The 21613-nt window shown below is 36.9% G+C and overlaps 1 protein-coding gene across 12 annotated transcripts in view; it reads right to left on the bottom strand.

Annotated features, from left to right (window-relative positions):
- RBMS3 (RNA binding motif single stranded interacting protein 3) overlaps window positions 1-21613 on the bottom strand; it is a gene marked incomplete at its 3' end in the record, with an annotated part of 624952 nt that overhangs the window by 129508 nt on the left and 473831 nt on the right. For all 12 annotated transcript variants that reach the window (XM_084902493.1, XM_084902500.1, XM_084902503.1 and 9 more), the window contains exon 7: window positions 15291-15397. In XM_084902493.1, coding sequence (XP_084758619.1) covers window positions 15291-15397 — 107 coding nt within the window. The remainder of the gene's footprint in view (window positions 1-15290; window positions 15398-21613) is intronic.

The raw sequence follows: 21613 nt of genomic DNA, 5'->3' as shown, positions 1-21613 counted from the left end.
AGAATTATACTTTTATAATGGCGAAAAAACTCCTTTTCTTATAAAACAATAACAACACGTTATATACTTTACAACTTGTTTAAAATTTAAATTTTAGGAAGGGGAAAAAAAGGCATGTCATTTATAAAAAAGAACTATAGAGCAGAGGCCAGATTCAGAAATATGCTTGCAGATGTCAGAAGATGTTTAGGTTTGCTGGGTCAATGAAATACAGAAGACTGGGGAGGGCAGGGTTACTACATCCAGAAGGATCAAGGTAAGAATGGGCAGGAGGCCAAGAATAAAGACCAAAACTTCAGGGTTCACAGTATAGTATTTTTTTCTAGTAGAGCTAGAATTCATAAATCCAAATAGCCATACTGGCTGAGAAATGGAGAATTTCCTATGTGACAACAGAAGTGTGGGTACCCAAGATATTCATTAACCAATAAATATCACCAGGAAACCACAACATGATTGATACCAAGTAAACCTTTTGTCCAAAAGAAAAGTGCTTTTATCCTACTTCCTGTTAAGAGAACTAACCCTAGGAAACAATACACAAGGAGCCAAGCTGAGGAGAGGCTACTGGAGTCCTTACAGAAAGGGGAAGTGAGAGAATGAAATCCTGGCCTTCTAATGAAGCAAATGGTAGGGTTTTACCCGGGAATGGTTCTGCCATGGCCAGGTGACTACTGAATGCCTTCTTTCTCTGGGCAGGGGGCAATCAACCAAGTGAAGCAGGTGTCTGCTCTCGCCTGCAGAAAGAACATTCCCTGGGCAATGTGTAGCCATTGCCTCTCTGAAGAGAAGATGAGGGACAAATAAGACAGTAAACAAAGAAATTGCCAAAGTCTACAAAAGGCAGACTACACTGGATGGCCCTGAGATAAGACAGCAACATCCTAGCTCTGTGGTTCACAAACTACGGTTCGCAAACCACATGCGGCTTGTTGCCCCTTGAGTGTGGCTCTTCCACAAAATACCACAGCCTGGGAGAGTCTATTTTGAAGAAGTGGCATTAGAAAAAGTTTAAGTTTAAAAAATTTGGCTCTCCAAAGAAATTTCAATCATTGTACTGTTGATATTTGGCCCTGTTGACGAATGAGTTTGCCAACCACTATCCTAGCTAATGTCCGTTAGGGAAGATATTAGACAAAGATCTTATATGCATGTATGCATTACCTCTAGACACAGACAAGAGGGTGATGAGGCCCTGGGAGTGGGGTGGGAACCAGGTGGAGGGGAGCTATGGGGGAGAAAAAAAGGGACATCTGTAATAATCTCAACAATAAAGATTTAATGAAAAAGACAATACCCATTGACCTGTGAAATGGCTCTCACTACACTCCTTAGTTTTCATAATATATGAATTCAAGGAATAGTTTTATTCCAAATTATACTTGATTCATTTGCATAAATTTGCATAATTTAATCTGTGATAGTTCTCTTTTAAAATTCCTTTCCTTTGGCTTCTGTGAGCTCATCCCCTAGTTTTCTTCTGACCGCTCAGAGAGCAGTTTCTGCTTTGGTGTTATGTGTTCTATCTGCCTTTTAGATGCCAGCACTCAGGGCCAGGGTTCACCTTTCTTCTCTCTTCTCTACAGTGATGACATTCACCTTCTGATTCCAACTATTATTTATGTCTGGGTGATTCTTGAATCTTGATCTCAAACTCAAGTATCTATCCTGAATTCCAGACATTTATTGCCAAGTTAGATTAAGTAAGTTTGAAGTATGGTCAACGTCTCTTATGAAGTTATCATTTCTTGTTTGGGTGTTTACTAATATCCTTTGGTCATAACAGTTGTCTCCTCCTTTTGCTCGCAATCTTTTTCTAATCCATCAGCCACACCATTGTGCTTGAGGACTGCTCTTAAGAGAGGCAAATCTAACCACATAATGATTCTTCTTTTAGTGACATACTGTTATTTTCTAAATAAAACATGCCTCACAGAGCCCTTCATGATCAAGTCTTTATTCACTGACTGATGTCCATAATCATGCCATGCAATTTTACCAGGAGACCCCGTTCTTTGCCAAACTCAGACATACACTCACACTGCCCTGAGCCTCTGCAGCTTTTGCTGCTGTAAGTTTTTGGATGGAAACTTTGCATCACTGTCTGCGGGGAAATTGAAAAGTCTAGTCTTTCACCCTCAAACTAGACATCCCAGACTCTCAAAGCCATCTCTGTCTCTCCTTGTAACGTTAACTACTACCTTTGTTCTGTCCCCTCAATTGAAGATGAGAACTAATATGACATACACATTGTCATATATGTTTCAACTAGATTCTTGCCTGTGTTCATAAGTGTTTGGAACATAATGGGGACTCAATAAATGTTTATTAAATAAGTTAATGAACACCTACTTGACTTAAAGACTATTTTGAATTTGGACTTCAGTTAAATTTGTATTTGCAAAAGGAATTTGAGTGTTCTTAACTTTTCCTTATTTTATTAGTAAACTGTACTCTTCAAAACTTCCACTGAACTCAATTAAACTTCTAAAGAAAATATTTCAGCCTTTGATTGGTCAGTAGAGATAGAGGGAAACAAGGTGAGTGTTGGAATTGCTCAGATCCCTTTTCCATGCAGCAGAGAAGCCAGTGTACCTGAGATGGATCATGAGTAGGAACCTAGGAGAAGGAGGCCCCTCTTCTCCAAGTCACTGACCAAGAGTGGGGAGAAGAGGACTGTTAATTAAAGATAACCTCGATAACCTTCAAGCAAATGAGATGCAAAAAATGTATCACTTTAAAAAATAGCAAAATAATAATAATAATAAGAAGAAGAAGACAATAAACAGAAAATTTCACCTCTTTGTCTGGGAAAGAAAAACACCAAGGAGAGTAATGCTGTTGTTTATACACTATGCCACCATGGAATTTCTCCTCCTGGCATTTACTAAAAGCATTCCTGTCAGAGAACTTCTCTCTTATATAGCAACAGAGAAGAAAACATTAGAAAGATACAGACAGAATGAAGACTGGACAGCTGAGAAAGCCTATGGCTGCACAGAAGAAGCATTGTTAAAAAGGGAGCAGAAGAAAAAGCATACGAGCATTGCATGATGTAGCTAATAAGGTTCTCAAAGTCTTGAAGGAAAAAGAAGTCCTACTTTGTCATTAAAACTGAAATTAAATTAAGCCTTGATTGATACCATAAAAGAGAACATTATTATATTTTATGTATAAACTTCTGCTTTGTTCTTAGTCTAAATAACTAAAACTCGTCGATACTAAGATGTCGCTTTTATTTCACATATTAATATCTGTGAAATCGGTACTGACCTAATTGATGGCATTTGATAGTTTAGCAATTGTCTCCTCTTTTTTTAGTGACATTTAAAATAATATTCCATCTTTAATTGATGGTGTCTTGGAACCAATAATAGGATGTCTACAGGGTGAAAGATATAAAATGCTGATGTTGCTAACAGGGCAAGCTTTGCATCTAGATAGGTGAAAGTCCCAGGTATCTGGTTAATTGGTCCATATTCATCCAGTTCCCAACTGCAGTTTGATGTTACCTGGAGGTTGGAAGCTATGGCGTAAGTATTGATGGGGGGGTCATTCTGAGTCTTGTGGAAGGCTAGCGATGTCAAACAATGACAACTCCAGTAATCTCCCAGTTGGTTGATACCCCATTTAGCTGCCCTGACCCATTAAGACTTGGTCAAGGGAATATAGGGGACATGGAGATAAACCATCAGTCTTTCTCCTTCTAATTACTTCTGTCGTCTTCCCAGCCTTATGTTCCCTCCTAATCCCCCATTCATAGCTCTGCTCCAACATCTTAAGTATATTACCCCGTCCTCTTTCTTGAGAATGGAGACTAGACAGAGGACTGGTACTCATCATTAATCATGTTATGTGCAAAATTACACTATTAGAGGAATTTATAAGATTTACTTTTTATCTTTAGTGATCATGGGTTAGTATTGGGTCCAGCAACTTAAAAATAAGAACACTTAACTGAGTAAGAAAGTTTTCATACTAAATTACTGAGAATTTAAGTTCTTGTGCCAATGAGAAAATTTCTTTAGAGATTAAAAGGGTCTTCACTTTGTGTCTGCTCTCTAAATTACAGAGAAAGCACATGAAATAAGTAAGAATTACATCTGGTGGGCTAGCTGACAAACCCAACTTTCAAGTGCTGGCATTCACCATAACAGTCAAAAGTAAGGACCCTCCTTCAATTCAAGGTTAAAAAGACTTTGCAGAACCTGGCAATGTTAATAGATTTATCTTAATTTTTTCCCAAGGTCTTATTAAAGAAAATAATTAGACAACTAATTAATATGCACTGTGATATATGCAAAAAATAGTAGTAAACTAGATAGATGATGTTTTGACTTTTCTGAAATATAATCAGAGATATCCTGAATCTACATGTTTCAGTAAGTTTTTAAAATAATTCTTTAGATATACTATTTCTATTTACTATACAGATATACTAATTCTTTAGATATAGGGTTTCTTCTTAAACTACTTTCATTTTTAGTAGCTCATTGGGCAGTACTTAAACTCCCTATCTCTGAAACATAAAATTTCTAATGTTCAGCATTATAAAATTATACTGCAGTCAGTATGGCTTCAAGGTTAATAGAAATAATACATTATTGAACCTCATTATCAGGTTGTTCTTAATAAGAAGGATGTTGACTGGTGATTAATCAAATAGTTTGTAAAAGGGTTATTATTCTGAGGAGATCAAACTGAAGGCAAGGAGGCCACTTGATTGCATTACATCTTGTCTTCCTTACTGCTAAGAATATCTCAAAGAATGTGCACTGGTCATAGTTAGTGACTGCCAAATGCTTTTAAGAAAAACAACAAAATTTTCTGTTGAGAGGCTTTCCTATGAATGGTGACCATAGGGACAGATAATTTCTTTCTCTGGAGATTTTATGTAGCATGTTTGCTATTACTTCCATAGTCACTCTTTATGTCCTTTAAAGTAATATTTTCCATATAAATGTGACCCATTTTGGTTCATAAAGGGCCAAGAACTTTCTACTCTTATGCAGATAGGTGAGTAATTAAGAATGCTATAAATGATTATAGAAATAAAGCACTGTGTTGGATGAAGGGCTCTTTCTTGCTAAGAAAGGTATGTGAATCTTTACATTGGGTCAAATGTTTGATGATCCTTATTAAATGAGTAGAAGCCCAGGGCAGGAATTCATACACGAGCCCTGCCCCCGATCAAGGTGAGGGGGGGCAATCTGGGGCAGGGCCAGGCCATAGGTGGTTGGCAAGCTGGCCCCACCCCTGATTGGGGTTGCGGGGGGGGGGGGGGGGGGCGTTGATCAGGTGCGGGGCCAACCCGGGAGAGGGGCCACAGGTGGTTGGCTGGCCAACCCTACCCCCTGCTCAAACTCCTGGGTAAGGGGGCAATTGGCATATTAGCTTTTTATTATAAAGGATTATAAGCCAACTGTGCATTTAAATAATAACAGAATCAGGCCTTTCCCCAAATTCCTTAGACAGTTTTACCACTTGTTGGTTGAGTAGAGTAAGAACTATTACTGTCTTTAAATCCACAACCATTAAAATTGGCTGTGACACAACACCTCTAAAGTACAATTGGCTCATGCAGTTACTTTTGATACCCACATAAATTATTTTTTACTTCAACAAAAGTTGAAGTAAACTTAACTGATAGACTGAATCTCACTGATAACAATCATAAAACAAGATACAGTTGATTCTTGTTATTTGCAGTAATTATATTATGTAAAGTCACCATAAATGTTGCATTAGTGAATACTGAATTATAGCTCCTAAAGGAAATACAAGGTTAGGTTCCTGTGAGCCCCTGGTCAACACTTTGACCAACTGACCAATACATAACAGTTGTTTTATGTGTTTCTGTCTAAAGACATCTTATTTAATATAAAGTCAACTCTTAGTATCTGTGGATTTTGTATCCATAGATTCAACCAACCATGCATCTAAGACATTTGAATAAAAAAGATTATTGAAAGTTCCAAAAGGCAAAACTTGAATTTGCCAAGCTCCAAGAACTAAGATGAATCCATGCAAATGACGTTATATGTAAGCATACCCTGCTAAAGCCTATATAAAAATATAAATTATTTGTAAATAAGACACTTTTATATAAGAAACTTGAGCAACTGTGGATTTTCATATCCACAATGACCAGTTGGCTATAATAATTTCATAAAGATAATGGTCTTAGAATCAACCTTCTGTGGATAGAGAGAAATGACTGCATATTGTTGATTCATTAACATTGAACTCCCAGCCAACAGCACTACAAATCATGCCAGATTTTCCTCATAGGGCACATAATAGATTTTTTGCACTTAGAAACCTCAGATAGAACTTGAGGGCCATTTTAAACAGCAAATTCACCAACATAAAGCACAAAAATGTGAAAAATGTGTCCCAACTAGTAAAGGAACCAAATAAAGAACACTTTATAGTATGAGAGCTTAAACAGAAGGAAGAGAGAGCATCATGTATTTCAACTTCAGCTTGGAGCATGCCTGTTGGGTGACTCAAATTTTTCACTGATCTGCATATCTGTGAGTGTCTATGAAGGCACTATGAGTAATGATTCTAGGGTTACAAATAAAATTTAGCCAGTAGGTACATTTTCAAATATGGAGCCAACAAAAGTGAGGGTCACCTTTATCTTTTTTCAAAGTGATAATTTTATGAGTCTGAGTCTTTCAGCAAACAAAGGTAAGTTTTATAGATATCATTAATACCACTACTAGTACTTATAAGGATTCAAAAATTTCCTTACACAGAATTTGTTAACATCACCTTTGAATAGATTAGAATGTGGGAGCTGAAAACTTATTTACATTCAGCACTAGGGAACCATAGCATATGTAAGAAGATTCCTGTTTGCTGAATTTTTTTGTTCTACCTAATAAGTCATCAATTATAGCTTTTTCTGTCAAAGACAGTTAGTTTGAAGAAAGTACTTAAGAATAAAGAGTCCTTTTCATGGCCAAAAGGTTGCATAAGAACCTTTGGTATCCAAAATTAATTACCATTATATTTGCCAGAATGGGTAGGTTAATAATTCATCATCTTTCCCCTTAAAAACACCAACCATGTTATTTATCAGTTCTCAATATTAGCTCAATTCAACCTTTTTCTTGATATCCAGCAATAGTTCATGTTTTCTCTTTTACTTGTCTTTTTTTTTTCTTTTTCTTTCATCTTCTTCATCTAATCCCACTATTCTTGCCAGCATTTGACTTTTATGATTACATGACCTTCAAGGGAAAGTTGGCCAGAAATTTCAAAAACACCTAATGTTTCAGTGCTAATTAATGCTTTATGATTTGGAATGTGATCTTATAAAAACATTAATAAAATGTGGGTCAAAGTTAAAATAATTTTGACTTGTTTCATATGATGTTTTATAAAAACAAGTAAGTAAAGAATTCAGCTAGAAAATTATAATGGCAGCAAATTTTCTTTTATAGAAATAATTTTAAATAATTCCAGTTTTGAAAATAAATATAGACATGGCATAAAATTCGAAAACAAGGAATTAAACATTTGAGTCATAAGAAACACAGAGCAAAGCTTGCTTTCAGATTAAAAAGCCCTGGGTTGTGTTAATGATCTTATGACAGTTATAATAACAGCTGATACGTGAGCAATTCTAATTTTCCAGGCACCGTGCTCAGTGCTTTACCTTCACCTCCTCATTTAATCCTCCCAATTACAAAATATACACTTTTGACCATCCTCATTCTACTGATGAGGGAAAGGATACTTACAGACTGAAAAATCTGCTGTGTTGTCACTCAGCTCACAAGCTGTAGATTTGCGATTTAAATTCTAGAGTTTTCTCCCTTAACCACTAGAGTGCCTTATAAATTATGAAGAAAAGCAAACAGATGTTGACATACACAATTCCTTAGAATTTACAAAGAAGTACTATTCTAAATAGGTGTATTAGGGAAGGACTCAAGATATACTAATTAACAGCCCCCAAGTTCAAGTTGCTTCTCTCAACAGAATTCTCTCTGTGTCATTCAGCCAGCAATCAAGGGCATAGAGGCCTCTATCAGCCAGGTGACAAGATGGAACTTTCCAACTCAAGAGAAGTTCTGATTTATAAATGCATATAAATCAATTTCTCAGTTACCTACCCTGAAACACAAATACCCAAACAAGCAATTAATGCTTAACAACAGGACTGATGTGAGCTAAATGTTCTTGCGGCTGCTGTTTCTTTCTGTTGTGATATTTCTTATTATTTCAGCTTGGTTTTCTGTCACTATTATACAGGTATGAAGTCAGTTATAGGCACTGGTTTTATTCCTGTAGCACTAAATAATATTACATTCCACTTTTAATCTCCTACTTTACAGACAGAGAAGACCTTTGCCATTTTAGGCTCCAAGGAGGCAGGAATCTGCCTATGTGTTGACATCATGTCCATAGCATGTAATCTCATGCCTCCTGCACAACGGACAGTGCTCATTGCTTTTTGATTAAGCTGCCTCTTCTTTAATGTTGCCTTAAAAAATATCTCTTCCAAATACAATTATTGTCTCAAAAAGAACACTCGCGTAAAAGGTAAGAAAGCAAATTGGAAACATAGGGAGGTTAGAGGGGTTCTTACTCTATATGTTTATATCTAATATATGCTGAGGGCAGAAGTAATGCCTTATATCTCACTGTGTCCTCAGGACACAGCATAAAGTATTAGTCATGCAAGGGCACCAATGATGATGGTGATGAAGAAACAGTTAAAATCAAAATTTGTCTGTATTCATATTTTTTTCAAAAAAAAATTGAAAAGTAAAAGCAAACAAAAAATTAGAACATATCCCTCAAAGAAAATGTTTACTTATCAAGAATTGGAACAAAGGGTGTAACTATTGAGTTGAGAATGACTATCTGCCAATTCAGAAATCTAAATAGACATTTTGCCTCAATCATTAGTGGATGTAAACAAAATGAATAATTACTTCTAATGCCTTGAGGCACAACAGGGAGGAGAGCGGGCATTGGAAATCAGGTTTATCAACTTTGCCAGCACATGGACCAAAGTTATAGAACTTTACAGCACAGCGGAGGTTTTTATTATTATTATTATTATTATTATCTATCATTGAAAACAGTTGATTTCAGGTCTGACAATGGATAACATTATCTAGGTTATAGGTTATAACAGATCACTTAGCTTAAGTTGACTGTGATAAAACTGATAACTTTAGCTTTCAGTCACTAAAAGGGGACTTTGTGAGTGGATTAATGGGATCTATTAACTTAAGGACATTAAAGAACACTATGCCAGTTATTCCATCTCATAAAAGGTTTTTAAACTAACATGTCCAGGCAAAGCCATAGCATTTTACTCTGCTAAGGGATGCCATTTCTGGTTTGTGTGAATGGTACCTCCTGGTATTATGCAGGGCCTAACCTGTATTCCTGTCCTCTGTGCAACTCCAAATGCATTTAAATAATGTCTTCAAGAAATAATATATCATCTGATGTCTCATCTAAAACTTGCTCTTTAATTGGAAATAAGTGAGAAATTCCAAACATTAGTATTCCTAGAATGCACACATCAAAAAAACGTATTTGCTTTTCTCTTCAACATAAACTAAAAACTATTCCTGGAAATCTGTTGATTGCTAATTAGTTCCATTAGTTCATTTGAATATTGAGACTCTGAAGATAATCTTGTTAAGTGTTTCTGTAGTTAAAAAATGTATTTCTTCAGAGCATCAAAGACAAAATATTATTCATTGCTTTTAAATTGACTCTAGCAGAGAACTGTGAAGAAGATAAAGGCAATACATGTAATTTCATTGATTTTAGTTTTTGTAATAAAAGCTTAGTTGTTTGTTTTTTTGTTTGTTTTTTTTCTCCCCTAGATGTCTGAGTATTTTGTTGGTTTCTGTATGTGTTCAATCAGCATATCTCTTGTTTGTTTCCATGGCCAAAACATTATTTCTTGGAAGTACAATTTCCAAAGCAATCATTATCAGTGACATTTAATGACTCAATTAGTAGAGGGCTTGGGAAGATTTTATAAAAGCTAGATTAGTTTTGAAGCCAGTGAAGATAATTTGTTTATAGCATTTCAACTACTTAATGGTAATATACCAGCATAAAATTTTGGAGAAATAGCCTTATCTTCTGTGATCTGAAACTTAGCATTTATTGATATTTGAAAATTCTGAAGGAAATCCAAATAGTCACAAGAGTCAATATAAAAAAACTTCAAAATTTTAGAGACTTTCATTATCATAGTAGAAACATAACATCCATCCTTTGATTTGATTCAATTTATTTTTACAAAATAGTTGAATGTTTTTTGATCAGCTATTATTTGGGGCAAAGAGTACAAACAAATTTGGTGGCTTTTTGGTAGTCATTGAAAATATATTCTTGAGAAATACAGAAAGACACAACAGAATTTTCTCTTCACGTAGCTGGTATATTTTTGGAATAGTTTTAAGCATTCCTGAATCCAGACTAGTCCTTTGGGGGAATACTAACAACATCAATTTGGGCAACATATTGCATGAAGTAAGAACTGAGAATATGATGTTAGATAAAATCAAATATATGGCCAATGTAATATTTTGAGAGTCATAGAGATGACACAGTGAGACCATTTCTGAGATTGGGAGGACCTTCAAACATTTTACCTCTCATATGGCATAAGCACTGGCCAGTCAGAATCTAAATGCTGAAGTAGGATCCTAGGGAACTCCTGCTATGCCAGCCAGCACCTCATTTTTGTTGGATCATGAGAGGTCTTCAAGGAGGCACCAGAGAGGAAGAGGAAATGGAATAGCACTGACGGATCATTGCCAGTAATTATGTATCAAATACTACACATACATTTTAATATTTTAACAAGCTGCATGGTTCTTCTGGCATGTGGAAGTGGAATATCATCCCTGCCCATGGCTCAAGCTTCTCTAGGACAATGGTTCTCAAAATGTGGTCTCATGACACCTAAGGGTTCCTGAGATAACTTTGGGACATCCATAGTTTCTGCCTTTTTCAATGACATGTCTACGGTAAGCTAGATTTTGTATGTTCACATAAAGAGAATATTGCAACATATACGCTGAAGCAGATATGCAAATCTGATCATCTTTTACTAAGTCAGACATTAAATGATTTGCAACGATGTAAAGCAGTATCATTATCCTCAAAAATAATTCTTTGCTGTGAAAAATATAGTACTTTCAACAAAGATGGGTTTATTATTTCTTTTTAATGAAGTAATTAATAATAATTTTTAAGAGAATAAAAAATTATTTGAGACCAAGAATTTGAGAACTGCTGCATTAAGAAATAAAGTAGTAAGATCTGTGGAACACCGGTAAAGAAAGGCCAAATAGCCCCAACCTCTAATCATTTGTCACTTGAGAGCTTATAATAACTTTAATATATTCCTTTGTTTTCCTCTAATGCAAAAATATGTACCAGCATATGTTTATATTTCAAAACTCCACTAAGTTATGTATATAAGTTTTCAGTATTGGATTTTTTGGGGTAAAAAAAAATGCATTTCACTAAACTATGCTAAAAGAACTATTATCAAAATGCCACCCAGAAGAAAATAGGTTTATACAACTAATTAAAATTTTAATTAACCTATAAATTGTCATGTTTAATATATTTCCAATATGCTTGCAAACCAGTGGTTTTATATGTTCAGTATTTCATCAGAAATGCTTTTCACACTAACACTTTTACCTGATTTTCAAAAGGAGGAAAGTAAACAGCCTCAACTATTATCTCAAATTCTAAAGCAGCAGAATTTAAATTATCCTTCACTTTATTTAAGGTAACGATGATTGAAAGGTCTACCATTATTGTATACAGTTTACCCTTAAACAACACAGAGATCAAATGCCAATCCCATGCAGTTGAAAATTCACATATAACTTTTAATGTAAATCCCCCCAAATTTGACTAAGTATCTATGGGGGATTAGTTCCAGGATCCTCCCCAAACCAGACACCAAAATACACAGAATCTCAAGTCCCTGATATAAAACGGGGTAGAACATTGCATAGAGTTGGCCCTCCGCATATGTGGATTCCCAACTGCAGATTGATAACTGCTTCTTGTCTGCAGTTGTTTGAAACTATGGATGGGAAACCAGGGGACATGAAGGGCCAACTCTATGCTTATAGAAATATGTGCTGCCAGGCTGGTGTGGCTCAGTGGTTGAGCATTGACCGATGAACAAAGAGGTCACTAGTTCGATTCCCTGTTCAGAGGTCATGCCCAGGTTTCAGGCTCAGTCCCCCAGTATGAGGTATGCAGGAGGCAGCTGATCAATGATGTTTCTCTCTCATCCATCACTCTATCCCTATTCCTTCATCTCTCTTTCTAAAAAAATCAATAAAAACATATTTAAAAAACACACACAAGTAAGTGAACTTGTGAAGTTTAAATGCCTGTTGTTCAAGGTCAACTGTATAACAAAATAAATACACAAGCAAAAGCAAACATCTGAAATGGCTTCCTTAGGAAGCTGGGATGTCAAAGGGCTACCAAGTAAATGAAAAACACCACCTCCCATCAGAAACAAACTTCAAGGGAGCTGCGGGTCTCAGTCTTAGCACTGGATAAAGGAAGGGGAAAAAAATAATTTCCCCTAAGAATCTGACCCTCTGTTCTTGCTTTGATTAATGCTTCAATTCATGCAATCAGTGTGGTCATAGACCTTAAAGAGAGAATGTAGGTAATACACCCAGGTGACTAACAGGAGCAAACACAAATTATCCTATAATGATGACATTGATGATATGAAGGAAACCAATTTCAGAAGTGTTAAAATGTGGAAAAACAACAAAAACATGTTACAGTAATTAGAATTTACTGGTATATAAAATTAAATACTGCTTATTGGGATTAATGTATTTTATGTCATATTTTATCAATCATACTGATATTATTTAGGCTAGCAAGTACAATGCAAGGGGAAATAGACCCAAACATATTTAATAATGGACACACAAAGTTATCCAACATTCTTGGTGTGTCAACTTCTAAGGCCACAATAAAACTAAAAATTAACATGCTCACCTCAACACCAATATATTTGATAAGCATATTTTTAGTGCATGCCGTTTCTTTTTCTGACTTCTTTCCTCTGAACGTGCCTAAAGCCTTGGAATATATTTGTATTGGTCGCAGATAAATTTATTAAGGTCCCTTGATTTTCATAATTCAACAGGAAAATGTATAGCTCTTAAAAAAGTAGCTTTTGAAAACAGACATTAGGAATATACTTTTAAAACCTACATTTGAATTATAAGGGGCTCTGGGTCCTAAACTGGATACCACAATGTTTCCAGGCCAAGAGCATACATGCTCTTTCATATCATACTCCACACCAGAAGCTCAGATTCTGTACATAGTACGGGTGGCAGCGCTAATTCTGTATTTCTTTTATATTGATTGTATAAGGTTCTCCCTCCTCCCAACTGGTGGGCGGAGTTATGACATTGCTGGCACCTGTCACAGAGACATCCCCAAGACATTGAGCCATCGATCAGCACCTGCCAAAGTGTCCTGGAGCCCACCCCTTCCTGTTCTGCCCTGGGCCCAATCCTCTCCTGTTCCTCCCCTTAAGAAGACCCCCAGACCAGCCACATGCTGCTGATTCTCCATGTCCAGGTGGCAGCCCGGCTGGGTCCATCCCCACTCCCCAACTCCTTCAATTCTGACTTCTCTACCTCCATAATAAGTCCTGCTCATTACTGGGGAATAAACTTTACTTTAAAACTCCTTGGTGATCAGTTTCCTGCGCCTCAAACCTTACAGATTGGTTTGGTTTCTTTGAAATGTAGACTCAAGGCGAGGCTTGTTACTACAATTGGCATCACAATTCTGCACTGCAACTGTAATATTATAGGTTCTTGAGAAGACTAGAATGGAACTTCCAGTCATTAGTGCTAAGTTACCTAATTTAGCCTTGAGGTTTTTGGGTTACAGTTTGGATTCAGAAATCTTTCTACTTGGCAGGCATCACATTTTAAAAGATCAAGTGAATCTTCCTAGACTCTGGATGTTTGGTATGGGCCTAACGTGAGAAAGAGCCCTACCAGAAATCAGCTGTCTGCTGGGGGCAGTGGGGCTACCCACTGAGCATTCAACTGCATGGGTCATTCAGCTTTTCTAAAGTTGAGAATATTGGGACTCTTGCCATTTTTAAAAAAATAGCTTTAGGTTCTTCATGGTGAATCTCTTTTTCATGACTGCGGGTAATGAGTTATAGATTATACAGTACTTGGATATAAGTATACTCTTGAAGAGAGGCTTTGAGACCTGCGTGAAAATACTCAAGACTGAGTCTTAGAAACTGAAAAATGGCTAAAGGACTGGCTGAGAAAAATACCCCCCTTTTCTTTCCTTACAAATGTCCTCTCAGTGCTGAGAGTGTAAAATGCTGCATCAAATAGGATGCCTCTTAAATGATAAATGGGTGAAGTAGGTGCTTTGAATAGAAATGCTAAATAAAGCTCTTCTGTTGAAATTATGGCCTTGGTACAAAATGGCATTTATTCAAGTCATTCAAACAACTTCATTCCTTTCACAAAGAATAAAAAGACCTCTTAGAAGCCCAGATACCTTTTCTTTGTTTTCTTACAAGAAAAAAATAACCAAAAGAAATCATTCCAAATGAAATTGGATCCATAGGCTTGCTTTTCTACCATTATGTGTTAGGAGGGTAAATGGGTAATTAATAGTTACATGCTTTCCTCCTTGTTGTGAAAAATCGAAACCCCGTGCGTATCGACTTTCCTTTCTCCTTGACCAACAGAAAACATTATATTTCATATTGATATATAAAGATAGGTAGCACATTTATGAACATCTGGGCATATGCATAGATACACATTCGTGTGCAAGTAGAACACTTCAATCTAAATCTTAGCTTGCTTGTTTCAAAACACATTCAACTCTCACTGTTGATTTCACTAAAAATTATTTTCTTAACTATTGATACCCTCATTTTTTTAGCCATTATACAATTACAGATTAATTCTTGCGAATACATTTTTCTGTGAGTGCCTATGGGGTTCAAATTTAAGGACAGAAGACTTACTGTAGTGCAGAACTGAGGTCAATGTTGAGGTCCTAGCTCTTTCTCAAGAAATTTTATCCTGAGCATATTGACACAGGCCTGCTCATGTGCCCCCTGAGAAGCCATTTGGTTTTCCATGGGACCTGATTTCCTCAAGACCCCAAACGTCTGTGTTGCCCCTCTTCTGAGGGATGTCTGCTGTCAAGTTTCTGAGCGCAAGCCAGTTGGGACTCACCTCTCCTTCCCTGGGCCAAGGCCTTCCATTCTGGGTGTATTTGCTTTGATTCTGTCTCTTCTTTTGTCCTCCATCAGCGAATTTGCACAGTAAAGGCTCACTAGGGGCTGGGAAGATAAGAAACCAAATCCTACATTAGCAAGTCCCCCTTAGAAATGAGTGATTATTTGAGTCACAGTAGGGCTTTGTAACGCATATCTTTTGAAGTAGTCTTGCTTCTGGGGAGATATTTGGCCCCCTTTTAGTCTCAGCTCTGTTGGCTGCTGATCTAACTGGGTTTCAAAAAAGTCCTGGCAGACCATAAAAGCATATAACAAATATTGTTGAAAAAATAATCGGCTGAAGCAGAATGTGTACTTGTCTTAGAAGTAAAGAGGCCAGCCAGTGTTGACCCCTTCCAGTTGCGTTAGAAACATTCATAACCAGTATTCATGTTTGGATAAATATTTCTCCCTCAAATCAACTCTGTTTTCACTGTAGAAACTGTCAGATTCTATTTTGGAAAGAGGTACTTAGGAGCTTCTTTTCATAAAGGGGGCTATTTTGCTAATTGCAACCAAATGAGCTATTTTTTTCTCATTATCCCCTACAATTTCATAAAAACTGGAAATTGATTGTTCGTACAACCCCTTTCACTCCAATTTCTCAGCAAAATCTAGTCAGAATCCCAGGGAGACTAATGATTTGAATATTAAGTGAACTCACATTATAAAATACAGCCAAAGGATATGACCCTAACAAACAAATTATGGATGATGGGGGGAAATATGGTCATCAGTGACTTATGTACATTTAGTTCCTAAGAAAAAGTGACCCAAGCTAAAGTCTGACAGAACTCCTCTTCTGCAATTACACAGCAAAATAATAATCTTTTGAAAACGTAACAGAGCAAGAAATTCTTCATGAATTGGCGCCACCTCTACATCCTTACTTTACTGTGAAAATTGCTGCCTATTATTACTACAAACATATTTAAAAATGAATGAATTTTTAAAGAGCCATATTGGCCTAACAAACCTGATCAATGCACTAACATGCCTGGGAGGGTGTTTTTTTTTTTGTTTGTTTTTGTTTTTGTGAGTTTATTTGTCTGAGCACAAACCAAATATCAATTTGTAAGTTTACAGTCTGAAAATCAAAATAAACCCTTTCTTCCTCACCCCATACTCTGGGGGGGGGGGGGGGGGGGGGGAGAATATGTGTTCCACTAGAAATTAGTTGTACTAACAGTTCTACTTCTTTACTCCTCTCCATATCCTTTCCTTTCGCCATGTAGTATTGTTGAGTTCTCTCGATCAGTCTGACTTTTGGTCTGACTTCATATTAGTTGTTTTGGCTAATGAGATATTTGGCAAATGATACAAAATATTTTTAAGCATTGAGGCTTGCTTCTTTGCATATTTTGCTTCTCTGCATAGCTACTTGAATATGCCCAGCCTGTCCTGCTGGAAGGTGAGCTACAAATAGAGATGAGTCATCCCTACCATTCCAGCCAAGGCCAAACTAGATCATCCAGTGGCCAGCACCCACCCACATTTGAGTGAGCTTGTGTAAGATCAGCAGGGTACATAGATAATGCATAATTGACCACAGAAAAAATGTATAAGCCCAGGTAAGTTCAGTCAAGGCCATCCCAGACATCTTTAATAAATCTTTACTGTTTCATGCACTAAGATTTAGAAATTGATATGTAGCATTATTATCTTAACCGATAATGCCAAGAGCCATTGTACCTCTTTTTCACTCCCAGTTAGGTTGCTTGCATTTACTAATCTAGCTGAAGCAAAATAGTATTATGGAATTTATCTAAATTCTTTCTCCAGATGAAACCCAAAAGGGTAAATGCAATCACCAGACCTCAAACTCTATGCATAAGAAAATTTCCTGTGAGATTTCAAAAGTACATATATATTCCTCACATCCATCCATCCATTCAAATGGTATGGTCATGCTAACACGTGAGTTTACCACTGGCAGTAGCACAATTTCTAGACCACCAAATCTGTAAAAACCTTAAGTCTCCTGCTTATATAGAATTGTAGTTCCACCCTTTATGCTTCTTTGGATAATGACTTTCATGAGTCATACTTTCTACTGTCTGAAGCAAAACTCATTGTAATTTGTGTTCTCCTAAAACAGATTCTTATAGACTATAACAATGGCTTCTCTTCTGGTTGCCCATAGACTTGTTCATGTTTCTTGTCTGCTTCCTGGGTTGAGGCCTACCTAGTTTCCTGACTTACTAGTTACAAGACAATGGGCATTATTATTATTTTTTTAAATAAAACATTTCTGTGACTCATTTTCCTCATGTATAATAAAATGGGAATGATATTGTTATTTACCTCAAAGAGCTGTTGAGAAAATTAAATGAATTAATGCATGCAAAGAGCTTAAAACAATGCAGAGTACATAAAATAAAAACTATTGGGTCGGCAACTAAGTAATTGCGGGTTTCACACATATATGGCTTCAGTTGAATTTTTAGGTTTGCAGACGTAGTACAAATGTAAAACACATTTTGTTATTTGATAGTTGGCTATTCAGCTGTTAATCAGTAAAAAAAGTTTTTTGATCTGTTTTGTAGTTTTCGTTTGGCGTTCGTTAAAAAATGGAAAATCAAAAGGAACATTTTCGTCATATTTTGCTTTTTTATTTCCTCAAAGGGAAAAACGCATCGCAAGCTCATAAAAAGTTATGTGCTGTTTATGGTGACGAAGCCTTAAAAGAACGGCAGTGTCAAAATTGGTTTGCCAAATTTTGTTCTGGTGATTTTTCACTCAAAGATGAAAAACACTCCGGTCGTCCAGTTGAAGTTGATGACGCCCTAATCAAAGCAATAATCAATTCGGACTGTCACAGTACAACACGTGAGATTGCAGAGAAGCTTCATGTATCACATACATGCATTGAAAATCACTTAAAACAACTTGGCTATGTTTAAAAACTCGATACATGGGTTCCTCACAAACTGAAAGAATCACAGTTAACGCAACGCATTAGCAGCTGCAATTTGCTAAAGAAATGTAATGAAAATGATCCATTTTTAAAACGACTGATAACTGGCGATGAAAAATGGGTTGTTTACAACAATATCAAGTGGAAAAGATCGTGGAGCAGGCCAGGTGAACCAACTCAAACAACATCAAAAGCTGATATTCATCAAAAGAAGGTTTTGTTATCAGTTTGGTGGGATTACAAAGGAATTGTCTACTTTGAACTCTTACCACCCAACCAAACGATCAATTCTGATGTCTACATTGAACAACTAATGAAATTAAACAATGCAGTTGAAGAAAAGCGGCCCGAATTGACAAATCGAAAAGGTGTTGTATTCCATCATGACAATGCAAGGCCACACACATCTTTGGTCACTCGGCAAAAATTAATGGAGCTTGGTTGGGATGTTTTGCCACATCCACCATATAGTCCTGACCTTGCACCATCTGATTACTTTTTGTTTCGATCTTTACAAAACTCCTTGAATGGTAAAAATTTCAATAATGATGATGATGTCAAATCGTACCTGATTCAGTTTTTTGCTAATAAAAACCAGAAGTTTTTTGAACGTGGGATTATGATGCTTCCTGAAAGATGGCAAAAGGTCATTGATCAAAATGGGCAATACATTACAGAATAAAGTTATTTAGTTCCATGAAAAAATTGTCTTTGATTTTCTTTAAAAAATCCGCAATTACTTAGCTGCCGACCCAATAAATCCATGTTGGCTGCAACTATCATTATCTCTTAGCATCTCTGTTAGCCACTGCCAGTTTTCAGCTGTGAAGCTGATCATTTGTCAGAATCAGAGTTCAGAGTGTTTAATCAACTGGACTTAATTTTCATCAGCTTGGTTCCATTCTAACTCCATGGTGGTTTGGCCACAGAATGTGACTGTTCTCCAGGAATGACAAAAAGATTTGCTCATGGAGAGGATCTGTGTTTCCCAAATGGTTCTAGCTGACTAAGCTTGTTACTGGACCATCTGGCCACTGCAGCCAGGTCCCTCTCTTGAGTCAGCACCAAAGTCTAGCTTCCATTTTTATCCACCGCCCCTTCCTCCCCCCCCCCCCCCCCCCCCCCCGCCCAATATGAGGCAGGTCATGTTGCTCTTATGTGTGTTAAAATGCAATTGTCAAATGAATGTTCTTTTTTCTTTTTCCTTTTTAAATTATTATTATTTTTGTGTGACTCAATGGCAAAAGATCTATTGATGTCTGAATCCATCAAAGCTGTATTTAACTACTAGAAAAAGTACTAGGCCACCCACAGAGCAATGGGTTTCATTGATTTTTCTTTCCCCCAAATCCCATATTAAAATGTTTGATAATCACTGAGTTAGAACCAAGTTTTAGGAAATTTTTCTTTGTTGAAAGAGGTTATCTTAGTTTGTCCTCCAAAAAAACAATTATCTATATACTAGAGGCCCGGTGCATGGATTTGTGCACTGGTGGGGTCCCTCAACCTGGCCTGTGCCTTTTTGCAATCTGGGATCCCTTGGGGTGAAACCAGCAGTCCAACATACCTCAAGGGATGTAGCAGTGTGCTGGGGAGCAGCCCAAGCCCAGGCTGGGCGCTGCACCACTCCTGCTGATCTTGTGCCACTACGCCTGGTAGTGGTACTATGGAGGCAGGAGAGGCTCACACTGCCAGAGCTGCACTCGCCAGCCCATGAGCCTGACCTCTGGCTTCTGCATTTGTCTGTCAGCTGAGCAGCACTCCCATTGTGGAAGTGCACTGACCACCAGAGGGCAGCTTAAGACTAAGCGACCACCTGACCAGCCAACTGGCTGTAGCTATGATGTGCAATGACCACCAGGGGGCAGATGCTCAATGCAGGTGCTGCTGAACTGTGGTGACTTGGCAGCTGTGGTTCTCGGGTGGTGTACCCAGAACCAGAGAGAAAGTAGCCCGATTCCAGGATACTTCACTTAACCACCGCCCCCTTGCAATCTGGGACTTCTCAGGGGATGTCAGAGAGCCAGTTTTTGCCCTATCCCTGCAGGCCAAGCCAAGGGACCCCACCTGTGCATGAATCCCTGCAGCAGGCTTCTAGTATACCTATATTTACAGATCTAAAACGCCACAGTTTTTCCAATTCTTTAGTTTAAATGTATGTATTAGATGTATGTTATTAAATATGTAACAAGTATATAAGGCATACATTTATATAAAGAAGAGAACTGATATATCTGTTTATGTATGCACACACATGTACATACATATCTAAAAGCCTTTTTTGGTGCAACCTTGGAAGCTATAGAATTGGGGGGGCAGTGTTGGCAGAAAAACAAAAGGCACTGAATAAATTGTTTGGCATTTCTTCTACACACTGGCATCAAAAAATTTTGCAGAAGCATCCTTGCCACAAAATTACAAAGTGACAATATTCTAATTTGCTAAGGATCACATACAGATAGACTATGAGACTCTGGATTTGAAACCTATCTTGAAGTTTTCCATTATTTTTTCAATTAAATAGTTTTTCTATTACAGTTGACATTCAATATTATATTAAACACAGTGATTAGACATTTGTATGTCTAGTGCCCTTCTGACACCAGACACAGTTATTACAATATTATTGACCATATTCTCTATGCTGTACTTCACATCCCTATATGACTGTTTTGTAATTATCAATTTGTATTTCTCAATCCTTTCACCTTTCCCACCCAGCTCCACAATTTTCTTTTCAAAAAAATATTTCTTATCGCTAAACTAACAGAAGCTTAAAAAGTCATGGAGTGAGACTTTCTTAACTTCCAACAGAGATGTCTTTGTGAATTGTCTTTTATAGTGTCTTAGAAGCCTCAAATCTTAGCCACCTGATATTTAAGACTCTTCAATAAGCTCTGGATTTTAATAATGACTTATTTATATTTCCTGATGTTGCTAAATTGGAATAACTGCTATTACTTTACTAATTTGAAGATGGCTATGATGGGGGGAAAGATAGGACCACAGTGAGTTACTAAATGAATAAAAAATAAGACCTCAGAAAAAAATTTTTGTCACACACAAAAAAAAGACAAATATATCCATAATATTATCCTTGAATTCCAGGAATATAATTTGCATTTTTAGCATGGGGTGGGTAGGGTGGGAGGAGAGGTATATTTCATTGAGAGTGAAAGAGATGACATTAGTAAAGTAGGTGAATTAAAATACATATACTCTCCTAGTGATTAGGTGACTCCTAAATATATTGTAAGATCAAATTCAAACTCCTTGATTAGAAGAGATGAGTTTGTCCTCTTAATCTTATCTTTCATTATGCTCCTCCCAGGCCTGAGTGGTTTCCAGTTGTCTCACCTCTAAGT

The sequence above is a fragment of the Pipistrellus hanaki genome (genome assembly GCF_964339955.1).
Source record: "Pipistrellus hanaki genome assembly, chromosome: 13".
NCBI classification, from domain to species: Eukaryota; Metazoa; Chordata; class Mammalia; order Chiroptera; family Vespertilionidae; genus Pipistrellus; species Pipistrellus hanaki.
This window is presented reverse-complemented; position numbering and strand designations above follow the sequence as displayed.